General features: G+C 36.7%; 1 protein-coding gene across 1 annotated transcript in view; it reads left to right on the top strand.

Annotated features, from left to right (window-relative positions):
• The window catches only part of LOC107683504 (regulator of G-protein signaling 12-like), a 43,342-nt gene that overhangs the window by 4,964 nt on the left and 16,991 nt on the right, over positions 1-21,387 (top strand). Inside the window, exons 3-5 of the mRNA XM_016479557.1 lie at positions 17,840-17,858; positions 19,372-19,541; positions 19,763-19,855. Of these exons, the coding sequence (XP_016335043.1) occupies positions 17,840-17,858; positions 19,372-19,541; positions 19,763-19,855 (282 nt within the window). The remainder of the gene's footprint in view (positions 1-17,839; positions 17,859-19,371; positions 19,542-19,762; positions 19,856-21,387) is intronic.

Below are 21,387 nucleotides of genomic sequence, written 5' to 3'. Positions count from 1 at the left end.
GACAGTATAAGTCATTATAATCCGTAATTATGTCCCCACTGGATGCAACAAATGCCTCGTTTATAATGGGTTTTAATGTTTTTGTCTCGTCGCTCCGGCCGGACAGGGCATCACAGTATGGTAGGGGCGTAACAATTCCGTCACACGCTTGAGGTATTCGGCCAATCACAACGCACTGGATAGCTGGCCAATCAGAGCACATCTCGCTTTTCAGACCGATGAGCTTTGTAAAAATCGACGCGTTTCAGAAAGGCGGGGCATAGAGGAGAAACAATAATGTACAGTATGTGGAAAATAATGTGTTTTTTTAACCTTAAACCGCCTAAACACATTTCATTACATCAAATACACAAAATAATGTTCTTTTTAGCAACATCATATGACCCCTTTAAAATGTAATTTGCTCCTGTAATGGCAAAGCTGAATTTTCAGCATCAGTATTTTAGTCTTCAGTGTCACATGATCCTTCAGAAATCATTCTAATGTTCTGATTTGGCAATCAAGTAACAATGTTGAAACATTTCTGCTTAATATATTTTGTGGAAAACTTGGAAACCAGTTTTTCAGCAGCTATTTGAAATCCATTTCTTTTGTAACATTATAGTAACATTATAATGTCTTTACTGTCACTTTTAATCAATTGAATGCATCCCTTGCTGAATAAAAGCATTAATTTCTTACATACCCCAAATCTTTGTGTATATTCCTCAAGTCAATTGGACTGAATCTGTGGTGTTTATTTTTTTATTTTTTATTTTTTTTTAAAAAGGCAACATACCAGTGAGCAAATGATGGCCATTATTATTGTTGGTAGAACTATTACTTCAAATCTTGGTTTTGTTGCATTCTTCAAACAAAACTGTTGCTAGGTTGAGTACTTTGTACTCAACAGGCTAAGACTGATGCGTACATTTCATACCTTTAAATATTATTTTGTGCACACTAATGGAGTCATGTGGATTTTAACCAGCAAATTTCTTGAGGTTTAAAGCTGGAAAAGGTTTGTCACCTCTCCAAGTGTGGAATCTGAGAGGAGTAGGATTTCCCTTTAGCTTTTCCTGGAACTTGAGGCAGCCTTTTTCATGGACCTAATGCCCCTCTGGTGACTGGAAAGTGTGGTTATGAGAACATCAGTCATGCTGGTGCTCACCAGGAGAACAAGAGCTAGAGGGAGGGGATGTGAAATGGAGAGGCTTGTTTGGTTGGAAAATGCCTGGTCTAAGCATGTTTTTTGTTGCCAGATAACATCTAAATGAAAGGCTATTCAGCTCATTTCAGTAATGAACTCAGCAGTTTTTTGCTAAACTAATGGAGCTGCAACAAACTCAACCTCAGTTTTTTAATATTAGAAAATGTATTTATATTTTGTAACCTGGCTTTTACATAGTAGAAATATCATGTACATAACTCTGACAGTGACCATATGATGGTTTTTCTCTTGTTGAATATAATCTTAGTCACTGATAGATTGTAAATTTGCTTCAGCAATCTCTTCTGTACACTAATAGAATACAGGTTCATTGCCTGACACAATTCTCAGATCCGTATATGTCCTGATATCAGCAAAGAAGGAAGTACACCACAGTACACTTTAGAACACCATGGACGTTTTCTACTGAGCAGTAACAGTTTTATGGACTAAATGCGAAGGATCCTTAATGACGGCTGAGAGTTTGGGCAACGTCCACCCCTTAGACAGCACCTCTCTTAGCACCAAGACCAAGCTAGGCGTCTTGATTAAGCTGTAGAGTGTTTTGGCAGCTCTTGTCTTGATGCTGCTTCCAGCACACAACCGCATAGAAGATTGCTGCTTCCACTACTGATTGATAAAGTGTGTTGGTAGAGTCCTGCACACAAAGAGTTTGTGTTTGTGGCCCAGTATGTGGAGCTCTACTAGTATTCAGCAGCAGAGGAGGCCTGTATGCTGTTGAGGATACTGGACAAGGAAATAGTCCCAGTTTGGACTTTATCATGCTAATGAACATAATTGTATGCTATTGCTGTTGATAGTTATATAGCACACGGTAGATTTATTTCCCAAGCAATTGGGATTTACAGCTGATTTATAACAGCTGTTGGTTTGTATCATATCAATGATGAAGAAATTTAATGTTGTGGAAAATCCATCCAGTATTGTTTTTTTTTTTTTCCCAAAAACTGTTAACAGATAAATAACTTGTAGCTCATAGTGCGAGTGTCAGATATGAAAACTGTAGTTCCATTGTTACAAAACAGAACCCTCCGTCATAAAGTGGGACATGATCACCTTTTCCAGAGTCGTTATAATGTGAGACCTTCAAGGACTGAAGGTTTGGTTACCCTAGGGCTGGACGATATGGCCTAAATTTATATCACGATATATTTCTTAATTTCGGTCGATACGATATAATTCCGATATCGATATGAACACTATTAAAAAAGCCTTGTAAAAACTGCCAAGAACGTCCACAACAGATGTCTGTGTATAGAAACTTATGAAAAATGAATTTGCCAAGTCTTGACACCTCATATAAAACCATATAAAACTTTAGAGAAAAAAAACAGCACAAATAAATTAATGTTCACCTTTTATTTGTATTTAGCCTTCATACAAACAAGAAATGTGAAATCACTGTCAAATAAACATCTCAGACTCACCTTATTAATTATTAATATCTTCCAACATACCAGTCAAAAGTTTTTGAACAGTAAGATTTTTAATGTTTTTTAAAGAATTCTCTTCTGCTCACCAAGCCTGCATTTATTTGATCCAAAATACAGCAAAAACAGTAACATTTAAAAAACATTAAAAATCTTACTGTTCAAAAACTTTTGACTGGTAATGTAGGACGGCTGATTATTGTTATAGATTGAAACAAATGTGCTTCAGCCAGGATAAAGAATATGAAAAGTGCTCTGAGTTGCTGCAGAAAAAAAAGAGCAACAACAAAAACATGCTGCTAGAGACGGGCTTATTGAAAATGCAAACTGATTGTCTGCCAGCAGGAGGTGCATTGAGAGCGGTAGAACTTGCGGTTTCTCCGGTAACGGCTGTAATCAAAGCAGCTCCGCTCATGAACGTACTTTATCAGATAAAATGAAAATGTCATCGAAACTTTTCTGAAGACAGTCGGTTCCCTTCAGAGATACATTCATATAAAACACCCGCGCCACGTTATGATTTTGAAACGTGCAGTGCTAATGTTTATTCAACGAAGTCAAACGCCACAAATAAATCAATGCATGGGAAACACTGGTAATGTATATCGAAATATCGGAAATGTGTTTAAAAATCATATCACCGTTATTGAAAAGAATTATATCGCGATACATATTGATATTGAATTATTGTCCAGCCCTAGGTTACCCTGCTGGTATGATGCAACTACACCCCCAGAAAAGGATTTTTTATTTTACTGGATTAAAATGAGCCAATGCAACACAATTTAACTTAATTTTATTGTTTTCACTGTATAATGAAAGTTTTCCTATTCCAATTGTGTTAAAATTTTTGGTTGCATTTAACAGGGAACTTGATTTCTAGTTCCTAGCATGCTTTGCGTGTGATTGGATTGGGAGAGTAAATATTGACATTAAGTGTTATTTTATGTGTTTTTGAGAAAGACAAGAAAAAGGAAGGCTGGTTTGTGTTCTGTTATGTGAGGATGGTGCTCTTCGGTCACTTTTGACCGAAAAATTTTCTGTTTTGAATTTTTAAAAATCACAGCTTCATCAGAATGGTAGGAAACTTGGTGACTTTTATGGCATTTGGAATGTGAACACACAAAAAAATTGAGGGCATGATTTGAGCAGGCTAAGGGGTTGTAAAAAAAATTGTCACACTTGTGGTCTTCGGTCAAAAATGACCGACCATAGGAAATGAATGGGAAATCGACAAAAACACAAAAATTCAGAGAATTTTTATGTGTACAATCTACAAATCTACGAATCATGCCAAAATGCAGAAAAAAAAGTACACAGCAATGATGGGGGGAAACTCTAAAACATCAAGAGTGCAAAACCAACACATCCACTCACACACACACACACACTTATACACACACACACACCTATGAACTGGTGTGACTGTAACACAGCAAATATGTAAAATAAAAGCAATAATTCAACTACAATGCAGTAAAAAAATTGGACAACAAGGAAGGGGTTACACTTTAAAATATCAAGAGTGCAAAACAGACACATCCACTCCACTCACACACACACACACACACACATACACAATTACACACAGTCAAATGAATTGGTATGGCTATAAATATAAATACCCATATAGCCAAAATGAGTCAGAAAACTGAAGTCAGATCAGACCCTGAAGAATTAAGCTCTGATAAAACATTCCTGTTCATTTTTGTTAAATTTTTATAGAATTTTAATGTTTTGTGTAACAAAATGCTTTCTCTGTGTTCAGGTTTGACTGTAGTAATAATAATTCAAAACCTGACGCTTCAAATCAACATTTCAAACCAAAAAAATCTAAATGTCTAAATATATATCTAAACCCACAACTTAATAAAAATAAGTATTTATGTCTAAAAACAATTAGAGAATGTATAGGCCTTTTATTTAGAGCTATATAGGAATCTATGGGCTAAACCATGGAATTGCAGATGTTTTTCTTATTTTACTCCCACCGGATGGCACTAATCAGGCTTCAAAAATGGGATTTTAAAGGCATTGACGGTATAAAGGTGTCCGGTCACTTTTGATCGTGAAGATCACAAGTGTGACTCCCAAATGAGGAGCACCAGAGGGTTAAAAGAGTTTCTGTTATGTTAGAGTTATTGTTGTTACGATTGTGCTGAAGAGTGGAGCTTGTGCCTAGGTTGAGGATGGGTGTGTGAAAACAATGATCTATTTTACTTTGAGCAATTACTGTGCTCATTACATAACATATATGCTACATTTTAACATATATTTTAAAGTGTACTAAATTAAGCTAGCTAGTAGTTAACCTGTAAGAGATTTGTTTTCACAAATGTGGCAATTTTATGTTAAGAAAACATATTTTTTGATTGGTGGCCATTCAAAAGTAGCCTTGTACTTTGCTGAATTTTTTTTAAAGGAAATGTATTTTATGTTGCTTGCCAGTTTTAATGTGCAGTCATATTTACTATTCAGTGTTTCCCACGGACTTACACTCTATGTGTGGTGGCACTTCCTCTGGGGGAAATATATGTAAATATAAAACAGCAGGCTGGCTTATTGAAAAAAGCAAATTCATTCCCTACCAGCAGGAGGCACTTTTGGAGCGGCAGAAATAGCAGTTTCCCTTTTAACAGCTGTACACAAAGCAGCGCTGCGCTCATGAACGCTACATTATCGGACATTATAGGAAAGATTAAATTAAAATGACATCTAAACTTTTCTGACAGTCGGTTCTCTTCAAATATAAATTCATATAAAAACACCCGCGCCACGTTTTGACTTTGAAACATTCAGTGCTCATGTTTATTCAACGAAGTCAAAGCCCTTTTGGAAAATCTATTTGTGGCGGTCAGTTTTGATATTGTGGCGGGCCGCCACGGAGAAATCAATGTATGGGAAACACTGCTATTGTTTGGCAAATTTTTATTTTTTTTGCTCACAAAATGTTGCTGATGTTACCTCACCTTTACTGAAAGCTTATCAACAATTGCAGCAAGCCCACTGATGAATTGCAAAGGTGAAATTTATGCTCCATAATGTGACAAAACGTGGAGAAAATTCTAATTCATAAACTTTTTCTGCAGCCCACTCTTATCTAATGAGAATTTCTGATAGATGTATCCAGTTCTGCTTGTAGTAATTCAGTTTGCTGTATTCATGCTTGGTTTCAAACTGACCTGAGTGACTATTTTCACAGTCACACAACTCACCTTAAAGGGTTACTCCACCCCAAAATGAACATTTTGTCATTAATCACTTACCCCCATGTCGTTCCAAACCCATAACAGCTTTGTTCGTCTTCGGAACACAATTTAAGATATTTTGGATGAAAACCGGGAGGCTTGTGACTGTCCCATTGACTGCCAAGTAAATAACACTGTCAAGGCCCAGAAAAGTATGAAAGACATCGTCACAATAGTCCATCTGCCATCAGTGGTTCAAGCTGAATTTTATGAAGCAACGAGAATACTTTTTGTACGCAAAGAAAACAAAAATAACGACTTTATTCAACAATTCGTCACCGTAGCACCATTTTGGAGAGTATCCACTGAACGCAAACTGCGTATGCTGTTCTGTGTCAGCCGCACCACACGGATACACTGTTTTCTTTCAAATCAAAGCGTAAATAAACGTAGAAAACGTATCCGTGTGGTGCGGCTGACACATACAAGTAGAACAGCATATGCAGTTTACGTTCAGTGGATACTCTCCAAAATGGCGCTATAGTGACGCGGAGGAGACGAATTGTTGAATAAAGTTGTTCTTTTTGTTTTCTTTGCGTACAAAAAGTATTCTCGTCACTTCATAAAATTCAGATTGAACCACTGATGGCAGATGGACTATTGTGACGATGTCTTTCATATTTTTCTGGTCCTTGACAGTGTTATTTACTTGGCAGTCAATGGGACAGTCGCAAGCCTCCCGGTTTTCATCCAAAATATCTTAAATTGTGTTCCGAAGACGAACAAAGCTTTTACGGGTTTGGAACGACATGGGGGTAAGTGATTAATGACAAAATTTTCATTTTGGGGTGGAGTAACCCTTTAAGCATTCCTGTCTATCAAACGTTCCATCAGAACTTTCTCTAGTGCATGAGAACTTGTAACATTATGTTAAGAAAACATTATGCAAGTGAGAAAGTCAACATGCCTCAAATCATGAACTTATTGAATCTGAGATTCAATGAATGTGTCCGAAATTAAGTACATTTTTTGAGTTCCTTTTCAAATCAACATGACATCACAGATTTTTTCAGTAGGTCTGAGGGAGTGAGGGTTTATTGCTAGCGGAGTCAGTGGGAGGAGAATCTGTCTGAAGTGCTGAGTGAAAGGAGACGGGAGGAGGGAAAAGGGACGGAGCGCAGGAGGGAAAGTCAGACAGGCTAAAATCAGGGACAGAGCTGGAACTCAAAAAAGACACATTCACTCCAACTTCATCCTGTGAACTCACAGAGCGTGCGGCTGAATGGACATGTTTATTTACACTGGGTGTCTACAGGAGCGCTGAGGACTAATAATACTTACTAATGGAGCCAACTTTAACTCTTCACTCTGCTGTAAGTTTCCTTCTGTAGTGTCTGCATCTGTTTTGGATAAAACTCTGTGCATGAGGCTTGTTCTTCATATAGTGAGAATATGTAGTTTTTTTAAGTGTTTCTGTGCTTTGACAGAAGCATGTGTGGTCTCACTTTGGAATCTATTGGTCGGTTTGGGGTGACTCCCTGAAATGTTTTGTGAAATCTTTATACTTACTAAACTTTAATTAAACCATACTTGAAACGGATGACATCAGTGACATCAGATTTCTGAACTGGACTTAATCTTTCCTCTTGTTCCTTTGGGTTGGTCTTCTAAAATGAAACTGCTTTGTTAAATTTAGCCTTAAGCGATCTGTCAACACTTCTCTAAGTGTATTCACTTTCACACACCTTGCTGTCATTGCAAAACACATAGTGTAATGCCTATGTATAGATACCAATACCTTATTTGTTGTTCTTTCTTTGCTTTTTATATATGTTTAGATGGTGACAGTTATCTGTGAGGTCACCATTATGACTTAACATTCAAATATCTACTCCCAGATGAGGCAAAACATGTCCAGTCCTTTGACGCAAGTCTGTACTTGGTGTTCATTCTTCTTGGATGATTTTCCTTGCCAGTATTTGTCCTTATTCCATGTGGTTTGACAGTTGCATTTCGGATTCTTTAAGCAGAGGCCACCTGTTCTGCTAAAGGGCGATATTTTCTTTCTCTAGATGCGCCCAGGTCTGGTAACCCAAAACCACAGGCTATGTGATTATTCCTCTGTCCAACAGAAATGCTTCCTTTGACCTGATTTCACTTTAATGGACCATTCACACAGAGGATGATAACTATAACTATAAAGTTTAATTAATTGTTGTAATTCTATGAGAATAGGTAAGTCCACACAACAGATATAATGATAATATCAAAGAGAAACAATATCATTGGACTCGCTTTCAGAACGATTTTTTCCAGATGATGAGTGATAAAACCATTGACAGCCAAACAGATTCCAACCTGATTTAAAGAGCTTGAGCAGGTGACAAAACTGCAGTGTGTGCTTATTTTGATTACGTCCATTGGTGTGGATGCTAATATCATTACAATATTGTTTATTGTTATCATTCTTGGTGTGATTGGTCTTTAATACTTTTTAATAGTTATGCCAAGCTAGTATCTGCAAATGCTTGATATTTGCAAGTGTGATGTGCTCTACATCAGTGGTTCTCTCTTGTTCAACACAGTATCCAAATATTATAAAATTAAATTAATTTTCAATTTAGTTTCAATTTAGATCAAGTCAAGATGTTTTATTGCTATTTCCCTTCTGCGTTGCAGGGGAAGAAACAAAACAGTTTGTCTGAAACATAGAACATATTTCTTACAAGACATGACATTACAAAATGTTTTATGTTAATATATTAATAATAATTTATTAAATAATTTAAGTCATCCTTTGAAGCCCCATTGAAGTTTGCTGAGGTCCCCTAATGGGCCCTGGCCCCCTGGTTGAGAACCACTGCTCAGATAGACAGTGAAATTAATAATAAGTGTGTTCAGGCACATGCATTTTCTGCGTGAAATGAACTCCAAGGCTAACACCCTTCTCACCCTCACCTCCACCTGCATTCACTGCTGCCCCACAGCCCTCTCCTTCACCCAAGAGCTGGTGCATCTGACGGTAACAGCATGTCTACACTGGGCACGTCTGTTGTTGCATTGTGTCCGGTGCAGACAGGGTGTAACAATAAATAATCACATGAAAGCTTTTGAGGAGTGTCTGGCTCAAATGGACATACACCACTGTTGCTCATTAGTGATGGTAGAAACTAATTGTTTCAAGACATTGACTTATTCACATGAAAGAATGCAAGCTAATGTAAAGTGTTTGATGTGGGTTATACACAGACTTTTGCTTGTTTTTATTTGTTGGAGGACGCAGCCAGGAGGCTAATTTTCTCTCTTTAGCTCAGCTTAGTTTTTCCTGTTTGAGCCATTTAGCAGTCATTTTCAGCTGCTTGTTACCCTTCGTTATGAACCTTTTCAAATCAGCACTTTATTGTGCACTTTATTATTTATAATAAAAAAAAGATATCTTTGTTTGAAGGCAGAATTCCTGAATATGGAACCAATTAAAATTGTCTAGGCAGGCAGCTTACTAAGTTTTAGGCCCTGTTTACACTAGTGCGATTTTTGTTTTAAAATGAAAATGATCCTCGTCTACACTGGCGCTTTCACTGCATTTCAGAAACGATCTCCATCCATACTACACAACCGAAAACGTGGCATGGCCATTGATGCACACTTGACATGCGTGTAAAAGTGTAAACAGGAAGCTGGTTGCTAGTCACTGGCAGGTACAACAATGAGCATGATGTTATTGCTTACATGGTCGTCAAGGATACACAGAGAAAATGTAGGCAGCCATACCGTAGCAAAAGTAATGCGTTTTAAAATGAAAATTCACTAGTGTAAATATAGCCTTACTAAGCTATAAAGAACATAGTGACCAATAGACTGATCTAAAAACTCTAATGTAAATCAAGAACTTATTCAGTCCCTTCGCATTTAAAAAAATGGTTCTTTGAAAATGAAGAACCTCCATACATATCATGAACTATTTCCTTGATTCCCAAGCCTGACTCAGTCATTTAACAGGTCGTCTCCTTCCAATACTCCACGATAGCTCTGAAAGCGGTTGGCGGGTATACACTTGGTCACAGGGAACTATTTTTGGCAGGAAAGAGATCTACCCGCTTATAATTATGAGTGTTAGGTTTCAGTTTGAAAGACCACTGGTTCGGTACAAAGAGAGGGAGGAAAGAGAGAACGCTTGAAAGTGTATTTGGGTGGGGTCTTGGGTTAAGCTTAGATGATGATGGATGCTTTTCCTCCAGGACTTACCCTTACACAAAGGAGTGGAGAGATGTTTATCCTGTGCAAATCACAGATGCAAATGTGGAGCTGTGTAAACGGTCACAGATATGTCACTTATGGGCATTTGTATTCAAGTTTTTACACTACAAATTTGCTTATGATCATTGATTGGAATTGCCTCATGAAAAATAGTTCTGGCAAAACTGAGAAAAAAAATCCACAATATTTTTAACCATCATTAGTGTTGTTGGCCATGGTTAATATTATTCTGCTATTGGTCTAAACTTTATTTAGATATTTAATAAAGTTTAGATATTAAAGTAAATAAACTTAATGTTCATAGCCAAATATGCAGACTGCAAGTTAATCTGATACACAGGATTCACTTTCACTGATTCACAAAAGCAGTTTCAACAAAAACTGGTTTACAAACTTCTGGTTCATGCACTCTGAATGTGGACACAAAAACATCAATGGAAACTAGAAGGATCACTGTAACTATAGATCGCAGGTTAGATACTGTACTGTATTGTAGTATATTGTATTGTAGGATGTTCTGTCCAGAGGCCAAACATTCCGACACTGTCCTCCGGTTGTGACCTCTTATAAATGAATGTGGTATCAGTTACACCTGGAGACGAGCCAGTCATTGTTCCTCATAAGATCCAGGTCAGTGTGAGTTTTGCATTTCGTCCTGATGATTACAAGGACAGTCTTGCACAGGCAATGTATTCAAAGAGAGCGGTTAAAATATTGCTGTGGTTCATTTTATGGTTGGGAAGAGAATACGTGGCCTTGGTAAACGATATTTTGTGGTTTCCATTTTGCATCTGGTTTTGTTTTTCGTCCTTCACTGTAATCATGTGGTTTCATTGAGAGGTGAATAGCAAACCATGTGATGTTTTTTCTTTATTTTAAATTTTCTGGGCTTAGAAATCGATGAAAGGCAGCTAGTATAATGAACACTTGATGTAGACACATTTTGCTCGAGCAAACCATCTTATCAGGCTTTCCCTTCCTCCGTCGGGCACAAAGGAAGTCTCCTCCGAGGTCTCTGATGTTTGTTGTCTGCCAGGGATAAGAGGAAGAAATTTGTTTTGCCCCCTTGAAAAGGACTCTGGAATCATATTTGCTTTGCTGGGCTGCAGCTTCAACTAAACTTTAAAAGATATTTATAGCTCATGTACAGTAGGAGTGTGTTCATTCAGTCAGTTTATAAAGTCAGATCAAGCCTGCACAACCAGCAGAAGGGATACTTCCTTAATCTGAAACTGTTTGCTGAGAATAAGCGGAAACTAATATTGTAAATCTACAGCCCTCTTTATCTCTCTCTCATACATACACACCCAACCCACATACACACATTCATGAGCTCACAGTCTATTCTCACTCAGAAACATACACACCAGCCCAGCCTATATAGAGCTGGCAAACTCTCTTTTTTCCTACCACAGAATCCCCAAATGCAGTTGAGAACTGGTTTGAAACCAAAATGAAGAAGAAAAATAGCATATAATATCATCACCCTTCCCTGGTAGCTTTAGTCTGGGAAAGGCTCACCCATGCCCAGTGCTAAAACATCTAAATTTATCTCCAGACACTTCTTCAAATAATCATTCACTTCGTCAACAGGATTGCCAGTGAAAATGCTTTTTGGTAGTGATTACATCAATGATAACGAAAACGATGCGCTATATTTAGTTGAAAATAGCGATATGATTTAAACTTCACTTTAATGCTTTAATTCATGAAATTTATTCATTGATGTTAATAAACATATTTTGTTTTTAAATAAATCATGTATTTACATTTTGTATTTTAATAATTTTTTAGCCTTATTTGATAATTGTTGTCACTTAATGTTATTTTCATAAAAATGGTAACAAATAAAAAAATAAAATTTCAGTAAATGGTACAGTGGGCTGAAATGAATTAATATCGCATGACAAAATATTATCTGAATTTATGGGACATTATTTGTCTAAAGGACGAAAACTAGTTCCCTCACTAAACTCACAAAAACAAACTGTACAAATAAAGACAGGGAACAGTTTGATTACAGAGCTGATTGGTTGGAAGAGGTTGAGGAAGTATCAGTTAATATCACAGGTTAGTTATGATGACTACAGCAGAAAACATTCAGTAGTCTGTAGCATATTGTCGTATGTTGGGGGCCGACTGAACCTGTACCGACAAGACTTTTTGTGTCGCCATCTGATCCTGGGTGGAGATTTTCAGGTATTCACATATACACACACAATCACCCACACATGCAGTTGCAGTAATGAACCCAAAATCACAGACAAAGAGAAGAAGCCTCCTGACTATGAGTCTGATTAGGAGACTTTCCTTCAGGAAAAAGCGTCCCCCAAGAGCGGTGAGTTTGTGCTACAATCTTTTTCTCAGGTTACGATCGTGTTTTCTTTCTTTCTTTTTTTCCCAAATCCAAATGATCGGGCTTGGTTGGATCAGCTGCTTTACTCATTAGCTGTTTTATCTCATTCCTGCACTCCCACACCGAGCAGCTGTGGCAGGGAGTCTCTGGCTCAGCTGGACTTGAGACAGTCGTTTCACACTCTGATGTTTCCACAGTTGTGTGTCTGGACGTCTGTCCTCACTTACTTTAGTTTCAATTTAGCTCATTAAAATTAGTTACAATGACACAGTTGTTGAACATTTAGTCACAACTTAATTGCATTGCATTTAATTAATTTATATTTGTACATTTGCATTAATAATTTTCTGTGGCCATAACCGGATATACAGAGCCCAGAACAAAATCTGTGCATTTAGTAGATTTAATTCGATACTTTACTAAATTAAAGTATGATTACATTTGTTTTTGACATTTAAATTGTAAAATATATTAAATATATGTATTTATGTTAATATTTTAAATGTTTTGTTAGAGTGGTTTCATCAGCGAAGCAAATACAGTGCACATGGATATAATCCTTAGATCTGTAAAAAAAATGTTATTATTTTATAAAAGAGCAAATATGCAAGTTGTTTTTTCAACTTAAGGTTATTGAACATTTTAAGTGTATTCTCGCCTGTGGTTGTGGCTCCTTTTGATTAGTCTTTGTCTATATGTATTACAGTAACTTTTACAGTTTAAACATGTTATGACAAGCAAAGATATTTTGTTTAGACCAACTGCTTGCCTTTTGTAATGGTGTTTTTAGCTGTAGCCTAGAGATTGTGTGCTCTGGCTGTGGGTTTTGTCTTCCTTTATCAACAAATGTCACCAGAAGAAGCTAGAATGTGTTTGTTTGAATTCACAGAACATCTTGAATGAGAAGAAAGACTGTACTTGACAGCCTAGAGGTAGTGTAAACTGTTTCGAGTGAAAGAAAATGAAGCTGCTACATGCAAATCCTCCTCAAAATACTGATATAAACCAGTTTTATTTCTTGGAGGTTAAAAGGTCAAGTCGTCACCTCACGTAGTCCAGAAGGTGGAAATATAAACAAAGCGAGTCTCTGTGTGAAGATTCACGAGAAGAAGGGTGTATGGCAGTTGTGCAAAGACATCAGAAGAAAGTCATTTATGATTGTAAGGAATATTTGCAGCAGTATGTGTGGCCTAGAAATGCAATGAAACTGTTTCTACTTCAGGTAATTTGTGATGTTTACAAGGCATAGGTATTACTCATACTTACAGGAATACTTCACCCAAAAATCTTAATTTTGTCAACATTCACTCGCCCTCATATCATTCCATAGTATTATCTTTCTTCTGTTGAACATAAAAGAAAATATTTTGAAAGTCATTGGGGTAAAAAAATGAACCTCATTGACTTTCATTGTATAGACAAAAAATTTGATGGCAGATGATGACAGAAATGACTTTTTTTTGTACCAGTTGGATGATACTTATGGATATCTAGGAACCAGAATATCAGTACATTGTAAAAAAAAAAAAAGGTAAAAAAAAACATGATTCATTGTAAATTAAACATTATTGGAATATATATTACACACAAAAAAAATACTATTTCAGTATTTCTACTTAAAGAGTTTAGGTTAAATTTAATGTGTTGCTTGCTGTTTCTTTGTCATTATTTTTGAAATTTATTAGTGAAAATTGTTTCAAAGACAATATTTTTCAAGAAACAACTCATGTTTTTGTTGAATATGGTGTATATACACACTGAAGACAATTTGGTGTACAAACAATTTTCACCCAGAAACGACCAGTTAATTTCACAAACAATTACAAAGAAACAAATAACAAAACTGAACTTTCGTTTTGAAGTAGAAAAACAGAAATATATTTTCCAGTGTACTCCAATAATCTTTATTGTATTTACAACTATGAAATACCATTTGTAGAGTGTAAGTCTGATACACAAACACAAGTTTGAACCAAAGAAAGAAAATGAGCCTCATTATGGTTTGATGATATGCGGTGAGATTTTCCCTTTGCTATTCTAGTGAACAGGCTTAAACATGTTTTCTTCTAAACACAGAAATTACCTCATCATTTCCTCTTGGAATCCATAAATACAGTTCCTTGGTTTTACTTCTCATAAGTTCCAAAGCATCTGATTGGTTCACAGAAACATCACTCAGTCACGCGGCCGGTCACAACAACCAGATGTCTGTAAGCCACCACTGAACCCTGCCACGCAGTACGCCTACCAGATTTTGCTGCTGTGAAACAAACCCCGTCAAATAACACGTTTGCTCATGGGAGCGTGTGATATATATATATATAGAGAGAGAGCGCCCCTGCCTGAGACGCGTGTCATTGGTGGCCTCACAGTCTGTGGTCTGAGATGAATTGTTGCCATAGAGTTTCTGACCAAATACACCAGGGTGGTGGCACAAACTGAACGGTATTCAGGCTACGCCGTTTCATAGCTTCTCATTTTCTTCCCTTCTCTGTCTTTCCTCCCTCTGTTTCCCATTACTAACTTCATCCCTCACTACAATTAGAAGCATAGAAGAGGCCACTTCTGGTCTTATAAGGAGTGAGGTTAACATCAGTGGGTTTGGTAGAACTTTGTGAGAGAAAGTCTTTATCTAGGGGTCTCGGTTTGAGATTGTCACAGTAAGGGCTCAGACTCATGAATCATATTAGTAGACTCTAGTTTGAGTTGTTCAGCGTAAGCCGGCCCGTGCAACTCACCATTTTAAGACACATTTGTGCTTTGAAGTGGCCTGGAGGCTTGTGGTTTTTCAAGGCCGTCCCTCTTGTGTCTGTACACAGTGTTAAGAGCGTTCTTGGACTGGACTTGGACTTGGACACATTGCAGATGAGGCTTTAGCAGTGTTTTCATATGTTTATGTTTATAGAATGCTACAATATTTGTATATTGTTAGCTGTTGTCACTAAGGAAAGCATCACTTTATTATCGCTCTTACTATAGGATAAGGATTTTAAATGCACCTCAAGCTATAGGTATTAAATTTGTTGTATAGCTAACTTGTCTTGCACTGTTTATGCTACAGAGATGAATGATTGCTCAAATCTTGCAGCTTGTTGAGGAGAGCTGTGCTATTACTTTTCTAAATGTGTGATTTCTGGTGATGGCTGACAGATAATAAACTGAAAAATATATTGAATAAGGAAAACAAGCTATCTGGGGAATGGGGATATCACGTAAAATATCACGTAGAATATCATCAGGGACTCATAGCAACTCCATAGCAATATAATATAAATCTAAAAATCTAGTAAAAATGAATTTTATTTGGTTAATATTTTTTCACAAATGTTTAAAAAAAATGGTTGGAAGCACTTCATGTTCTTATTTGACTTGTAACATTTTTAATAATTTGAAGATTCTTTTCTGTCTTAGATCATCACTAAAGCATCCGTGCTTAGCACTTCATGTATCACTGGTCAAACCCATTTGTAAGATAACAGAAAGATGTCCTTCACATGAACCACAATGAATCAAGTCATATGTGTCCGCTTTTGGCTGTTCTCCATTCTCAGAATCCTTGTCTTTTATTAGCATATAAATAGTCATGTTGAAAGTGTCAGAAGAGCTCAGATTTGATAATGGTGGTGACGTACTGGGACTGGAATGTGCCATTTCTGAATGCTGATGAGCTGCTATTTTAACTCATTACCATTAGAGACACATATGAATACTCCTTACTTTTGTGATTTCAGCTCAGCTAAATGATGACATAATTACAAACAATGAAAACCATTTATTTATTTACTCATTCATTCATTCATGATCTTCATTTTAATATAATTTCTTTTTCTTTAAAAAACTATTTCTCTTTATTTTTTTCCCCACCATAAATCATTTTGACTTATACCTCAAAAAATGTGTTTAAATTCTGAACACATAGTGGAAGTCATGGGGCAAGGCATTGCTCCAGAATAAATGTTCCTATTCCCAAAATATAGAAACAATACTTAAACATTATGTATGTGAGTAGTGTGATTACTAGTCTGATACTGCAAAAATAGCTGAAGGAAATATCTATTTGCTAAATGAACTAAGCTAACTAACATTATACATATTCTTTTGGTTTGGTTTGTGTACCCAGTGTTTTTAAAAATTATAAATGCAATGAAAATACAGGTATTGGTACTCGGCATCAGCAAGTACCAGAAATAAAAGTTATCGTATCGGCTTGTTCTGGAAAAAATTATATCGGTGCATCCCTACTTGATATTTATACCGAATATTATATCATATTTTTAATATATAATGTGTGTGTATGAATAATCTCATCTGCCTAGAAAAATAGTCCCTAAAAGTATTAACTTTTGTAAATGTAATTGCTCATTTCTGATTTTAAACGCTCTGTAATGTCTTGCCCCTTAGATGTCCATTGTAACTGCATTACTGTTGAACCTGGAACATTCCTTCAATGCACTGAGCGCGTCTGTGTCTAGAAGGAAAGATTTTTTGGACGGCTGTAAGTTTGGCATTGGTTTAGTGGTGAATACAATGAAAAGTGCCTGCGGCTGAAATTAAAACTCTCTACACAACAAATCCGTCTGGTTAAATGGCACCAGACAGAATAGTGCATGTTCATGCATGATATCACTTGGTAAACATTGTCCAGAGGTCATGAATCTGATTAATTTTATTATGTGCCAACAAAGAACTTCTATCTCCCACCTTCACATTTGTAAAATCTCATTTGTATTCACCTCACAAAAGTCTCTGTTCCTTTGAGTGTCCGTCTGCTGTCCCAATAACTGCCCTCATTCCGTTACACTTCCTCCCACTGAGCAAACACGGTGTGTGTTTGTCCATGTGCTTTGCTCCCAGCCTACACACACACATATACACACCTCTGTTGGTCTCTGGGATGCTGATGTTAACAAATAGGCTGTAAGATAAGTTATTATATGGTTCTACCATATTGGTCAACTTCCACATCCCTGGGACTTGCATATTGATTTGCATTCTTCTTCTCATTCAGGTTTCCCTCCATGCTCAGAGATGCAGGAGTGTTTTTATGACCTGAAAAGCTTGACTAAAGCTCTTTGTTAAAGTTATGGTCTTTGCAAGTGTCTGGGCATGCCTGGGTCAGGTCATTTGATGTGTGTGTGTTTTGTGGGCGGTAACCGGAGCAGAAGTGCGAACAGCTGCGTGTTACTACACAGCTACATCAACGGCCATATGTAAAAACCCTCCCCTCTCCACAAACACATATCACACACATTCGGTTAAGATGAGAGAGACTGCAGAGATGTCTGCAGGCATTTTCTCCAGCTCTGTAACTTTACCTCTCTCCTCTTTTTCTCCTCCATTACCCCACCGAAGTCAGGATGGTAATTGCTCATTCATGTCTTTTTTTCTTTTCTTTCAGTCGGCTGCATCAGATGGAGGTGAGTACTCTTTTTCAACCCTTTCTAACAAGCAAAATCAATGAGTTCAGGAAGTTGTTTAATGAGTTCTGAAGTTAGCTTTAAGTAGACTGTTGTTCTGATGTTTGCTGTGTGAGCCATTGGATTTTATTTGTGTAGTCTTAAAGTGTTACATTTGTCTATGAAGAGATACAAGAAAAAGGTTACAAGAGAAGTATAAGATCATAATTTAAGCAAGTGCACTTCATTTGTACACTGGGAATAAAGCAAACACACTTTCTCCAGAGTGGAATGTGTAATTGAAGTAATCTGTAGTTAATGATTTTTAGATACACTTTTGTTCAAAAGTTTTGGGTCAGTAAGATGTTTTAAAAAATGAATAATTAATTTTATTCAGAAAGGATGCATTAAATAAATCAAAAGTGACAGTAAAGACAATAATTTTACTAAATATTTATATTTCAAATAAATGCTGTGAAAAAAAATCAGTTTCCACAAAAATATTAAGCAGCACAACTGTTTTTAGCAATGGTAATAAGAAGAAATGTTTCTTGACCACTAAATAAGCCTATTAGAATGATTTCTGAAGGATCATGTGACACTGAAGACTGAAGTAATGGCTGCTGAAAAAATCCAGCTTTGCTATCACAGGAAAGAAATGCATTTTAAAATTATTAAACAAGTTATTTTGAAATAACTTGATAACTTACAATATTACTGTTTTACTGTACTTACAACAACCTTACAACATATCTCACACAGAAAGTTACACTTAAAAGATTTGGTTTAGGTCAGTGCACAGAGAAAGTTTTTGGGCAGTGTCAGAGGAAGTTTCCTTTAATTTGTCTGAAGGCGGTTATGACAGCGATATTTAGAGAGAAAGCTTTGAAGTTTGTCTGGACTTGTCTATCGAAAAGCAAGGAAAACATATTACGCATGATAGGGACCGCAACAGTTTGTAACAAAGATACAAAACAGCACAAGTTACATATGTTCTAGCTTTACTTGCTTACAAATCACAAGATCCCTCATTTTTGTATTCAAATCAGCAACACTTTAAAGTTAAAATGTTAAAATTCTTCTAACCCTAAAACATAAGTAAGGCCTTTTTACATTGATTTTCCCAAAATGTGTAAACACTGTGGCTCTGTGGCCTTTTCAACATTACTTAGTTTGAGCAAACCTGACCAGCCCAACAGCAACACTCGCTCAACCAATGGTGTGAGTTTGCAGTGAGACTGTTTGACCAACCAATTTCCAACTGAAGCAAACCTGTTTGAAAACTTTTTTTTTTTCAATTCAACTGGTAACACTACTGACTGAAATTATGCACTTTGATGATTCTTAGTATTTATCTGCATATTGTCATCCTAACATGAAAAATCATTCCTATTCCTCACCTCATGCCACAGTATTAAAGATATCTCATCTCAGAACAGAGAAGTGAATTTGTTTTAGTGATCCAGACCAGAACAGTTCAAGAATCTGAACCTAAATCATCTCGACTCTCATATTTACTCTTTGTCTTGTTCAGAACGCAGCGGTCTCAAGCGTCATGACTGCGGCAGTGTGAGCAGTTTGGAAAGTAATGGTAGTCTGCCCAGCGTCACCAACCATTGTCGCTTCTCAGAGCGCCGTGTTGCATCATGGGCCGTCAGCTTTGAGCGTTTGCTCCAGGATCCTGTGGGTGTCCGCTATTTTTCTGTAAGTACTGGAGTGTGTCTTAGACATTTGCTTATTGTTAACTAAATACAATTCTTATGGCCTGTGAGCGTTTGACAGGCTTGCCTTTGTGTATATCAGATTGATGGTTTGTGTTCATTTCATGTTCATTTGTTGACACCATATCATAAAGCAGAAGTGTATTAATGTCACAGGACAGGATAGTAGTTTAGAACCAAATGTACTTTTCTGTGTTCCTGCAGGAGTTTCTAAAGAAGGAGTTTAGTGAGGAAAACATCTTATTCTGGCAGGCCTGTGAATGCTTTAGCCAAGTTCCAGAACATGACAAAAAGCAGGTAATCATCTGTAACACATACACGGTTCCCTCAATCATACCTATTCAGTCATCTTGCTCAATGAACCTTAAAGTAATATTTCACCCAAAAATGAAAATACTGGCATAATTTACTTACCCTTATGTTGTTTGAAATCTTAACGACTTTCTTCTTCTGTGGAAGAATAAAACAAGTATGAGAAGTAGAATATCCTGGTTTCTCAACAACAAAAAAATCATAAAAGCACAACAAAAGAAGTCTGCATGATTTGTGCACTATATTGCAAGTTTTAATAGCTTTGTGTGAGGAACAAACTAAAATTAAAGATGAAGGGTGTCTGCTTATTTTAGTATTATTTTTATACTGTTACAGAATTTGTTCATATTTTGAATTAGCTTTTATTTTTACATGTTTTTTTTTATTTTATTTTAAGTGTAAGTAATTTTATGTGGTTTTGTTATTTATATTAGTTGGAGTTTGTTTTGTATTTCTGTTTACAGGGCTTAAAGTTCTCCGGCACCGTGCCGGATCTCCGGCGTGTGGCGTTTAGCTGCGGGAAAATAAGATAGTCCCTACATTTAAAAAAAAACTTGTTGATATCATGTTCGAGTTAATGAGTTCGCCTACCAATGTATGAGAGGAACACAGCTTTCACTCTCAATCAAACTAACATTATTAGACAATCAGACATGTTTGGTCCTATAAACATGAGACGTGCATAATAGTATCCAACTGCAGACTGATGAGCGCGACACATTCTGAAAAAGCTGCGAGGAGATTTCCATCTAGAGCCATATTTATATAGAAAAGCTATTTTCTACATAATTAACGAAGCTTTGTAAACAGCTCAGAGTAATCACGTCATCTCCATAAGAACGATATGATTGGCAGAACAAATTTACCTGTAGTTTTGAAAAGGTCCTGTTCACACATGATCTCTTAACGGCAATTTACCAGTGAAGAATGTATGTGTGAAAGGGGCTTAACTCTTCCTCTGCATATGCGGTGAGTTTGGATTGCTTAACGTTCATCTGGGAAAACTGTGTGTTATCTCACTTAATTTGTAACTTAAGTCATTTATAAACCTATGCCATTGCCAACACAGAATACATCAACATATTTCTAAATATGCGATTTATTGTAGATCGCGATTTCAAAATAAAAGTTTCTAACTTTTTGCATATGGCCAAATATTGCAATTTAATGGATTTAAACGCCGTTGAATCACATGAAACATCACCAGGCCGTTGGCGCCCTCTTGGAAGTGAATGGGAATCACGGCTTTGAGAGTAAAAAAAAACATACACAAACGAAACCAAATTAAACCCTGCGGCTTGTGACGATACATTGATGTGTAAAGAAATGAATTGATCGGTCTGTGCAAGAAACTGAACAGTATTTATATCATTTTTTTACCTCTGATTTTCACCGCACTGTCTGAACTGTCCTGAGCGCGTCCTCGACAGCTGGCGCGTGACACTTCTTCTTCTTCTTGCTTTACGGCAGATCGCAGACTTATAAGTGCATTACCGCCACCTATCTCTCAAATGGAA

The sequence above is a fragment of the Sinocyclocheilus anshuiensis genome, unplaced genomic scaffold, assembly GCF_001515605.1.
Source record: "Sinocyclocheilus anshuiensis isolate Anshui unplaced genomic scaffold, SAMN03320099.WGS_v1.1 scaffold874, whole genome shotgun sequence".
In the NCBI taxonomy this organism is placed as follows: domain Eukaryota; kingdom Metazoa; phylum Chordata; class Actinopteri; order Cypriniformes; family Cyprinidae; genus Sinocyclocheilus; species Sinocyclocheilus anshuiensis.
Note: the sequence above shows the minus strand (reverse complement) of the source record. Positions and strands in the feature narration are given on the sequence as shown.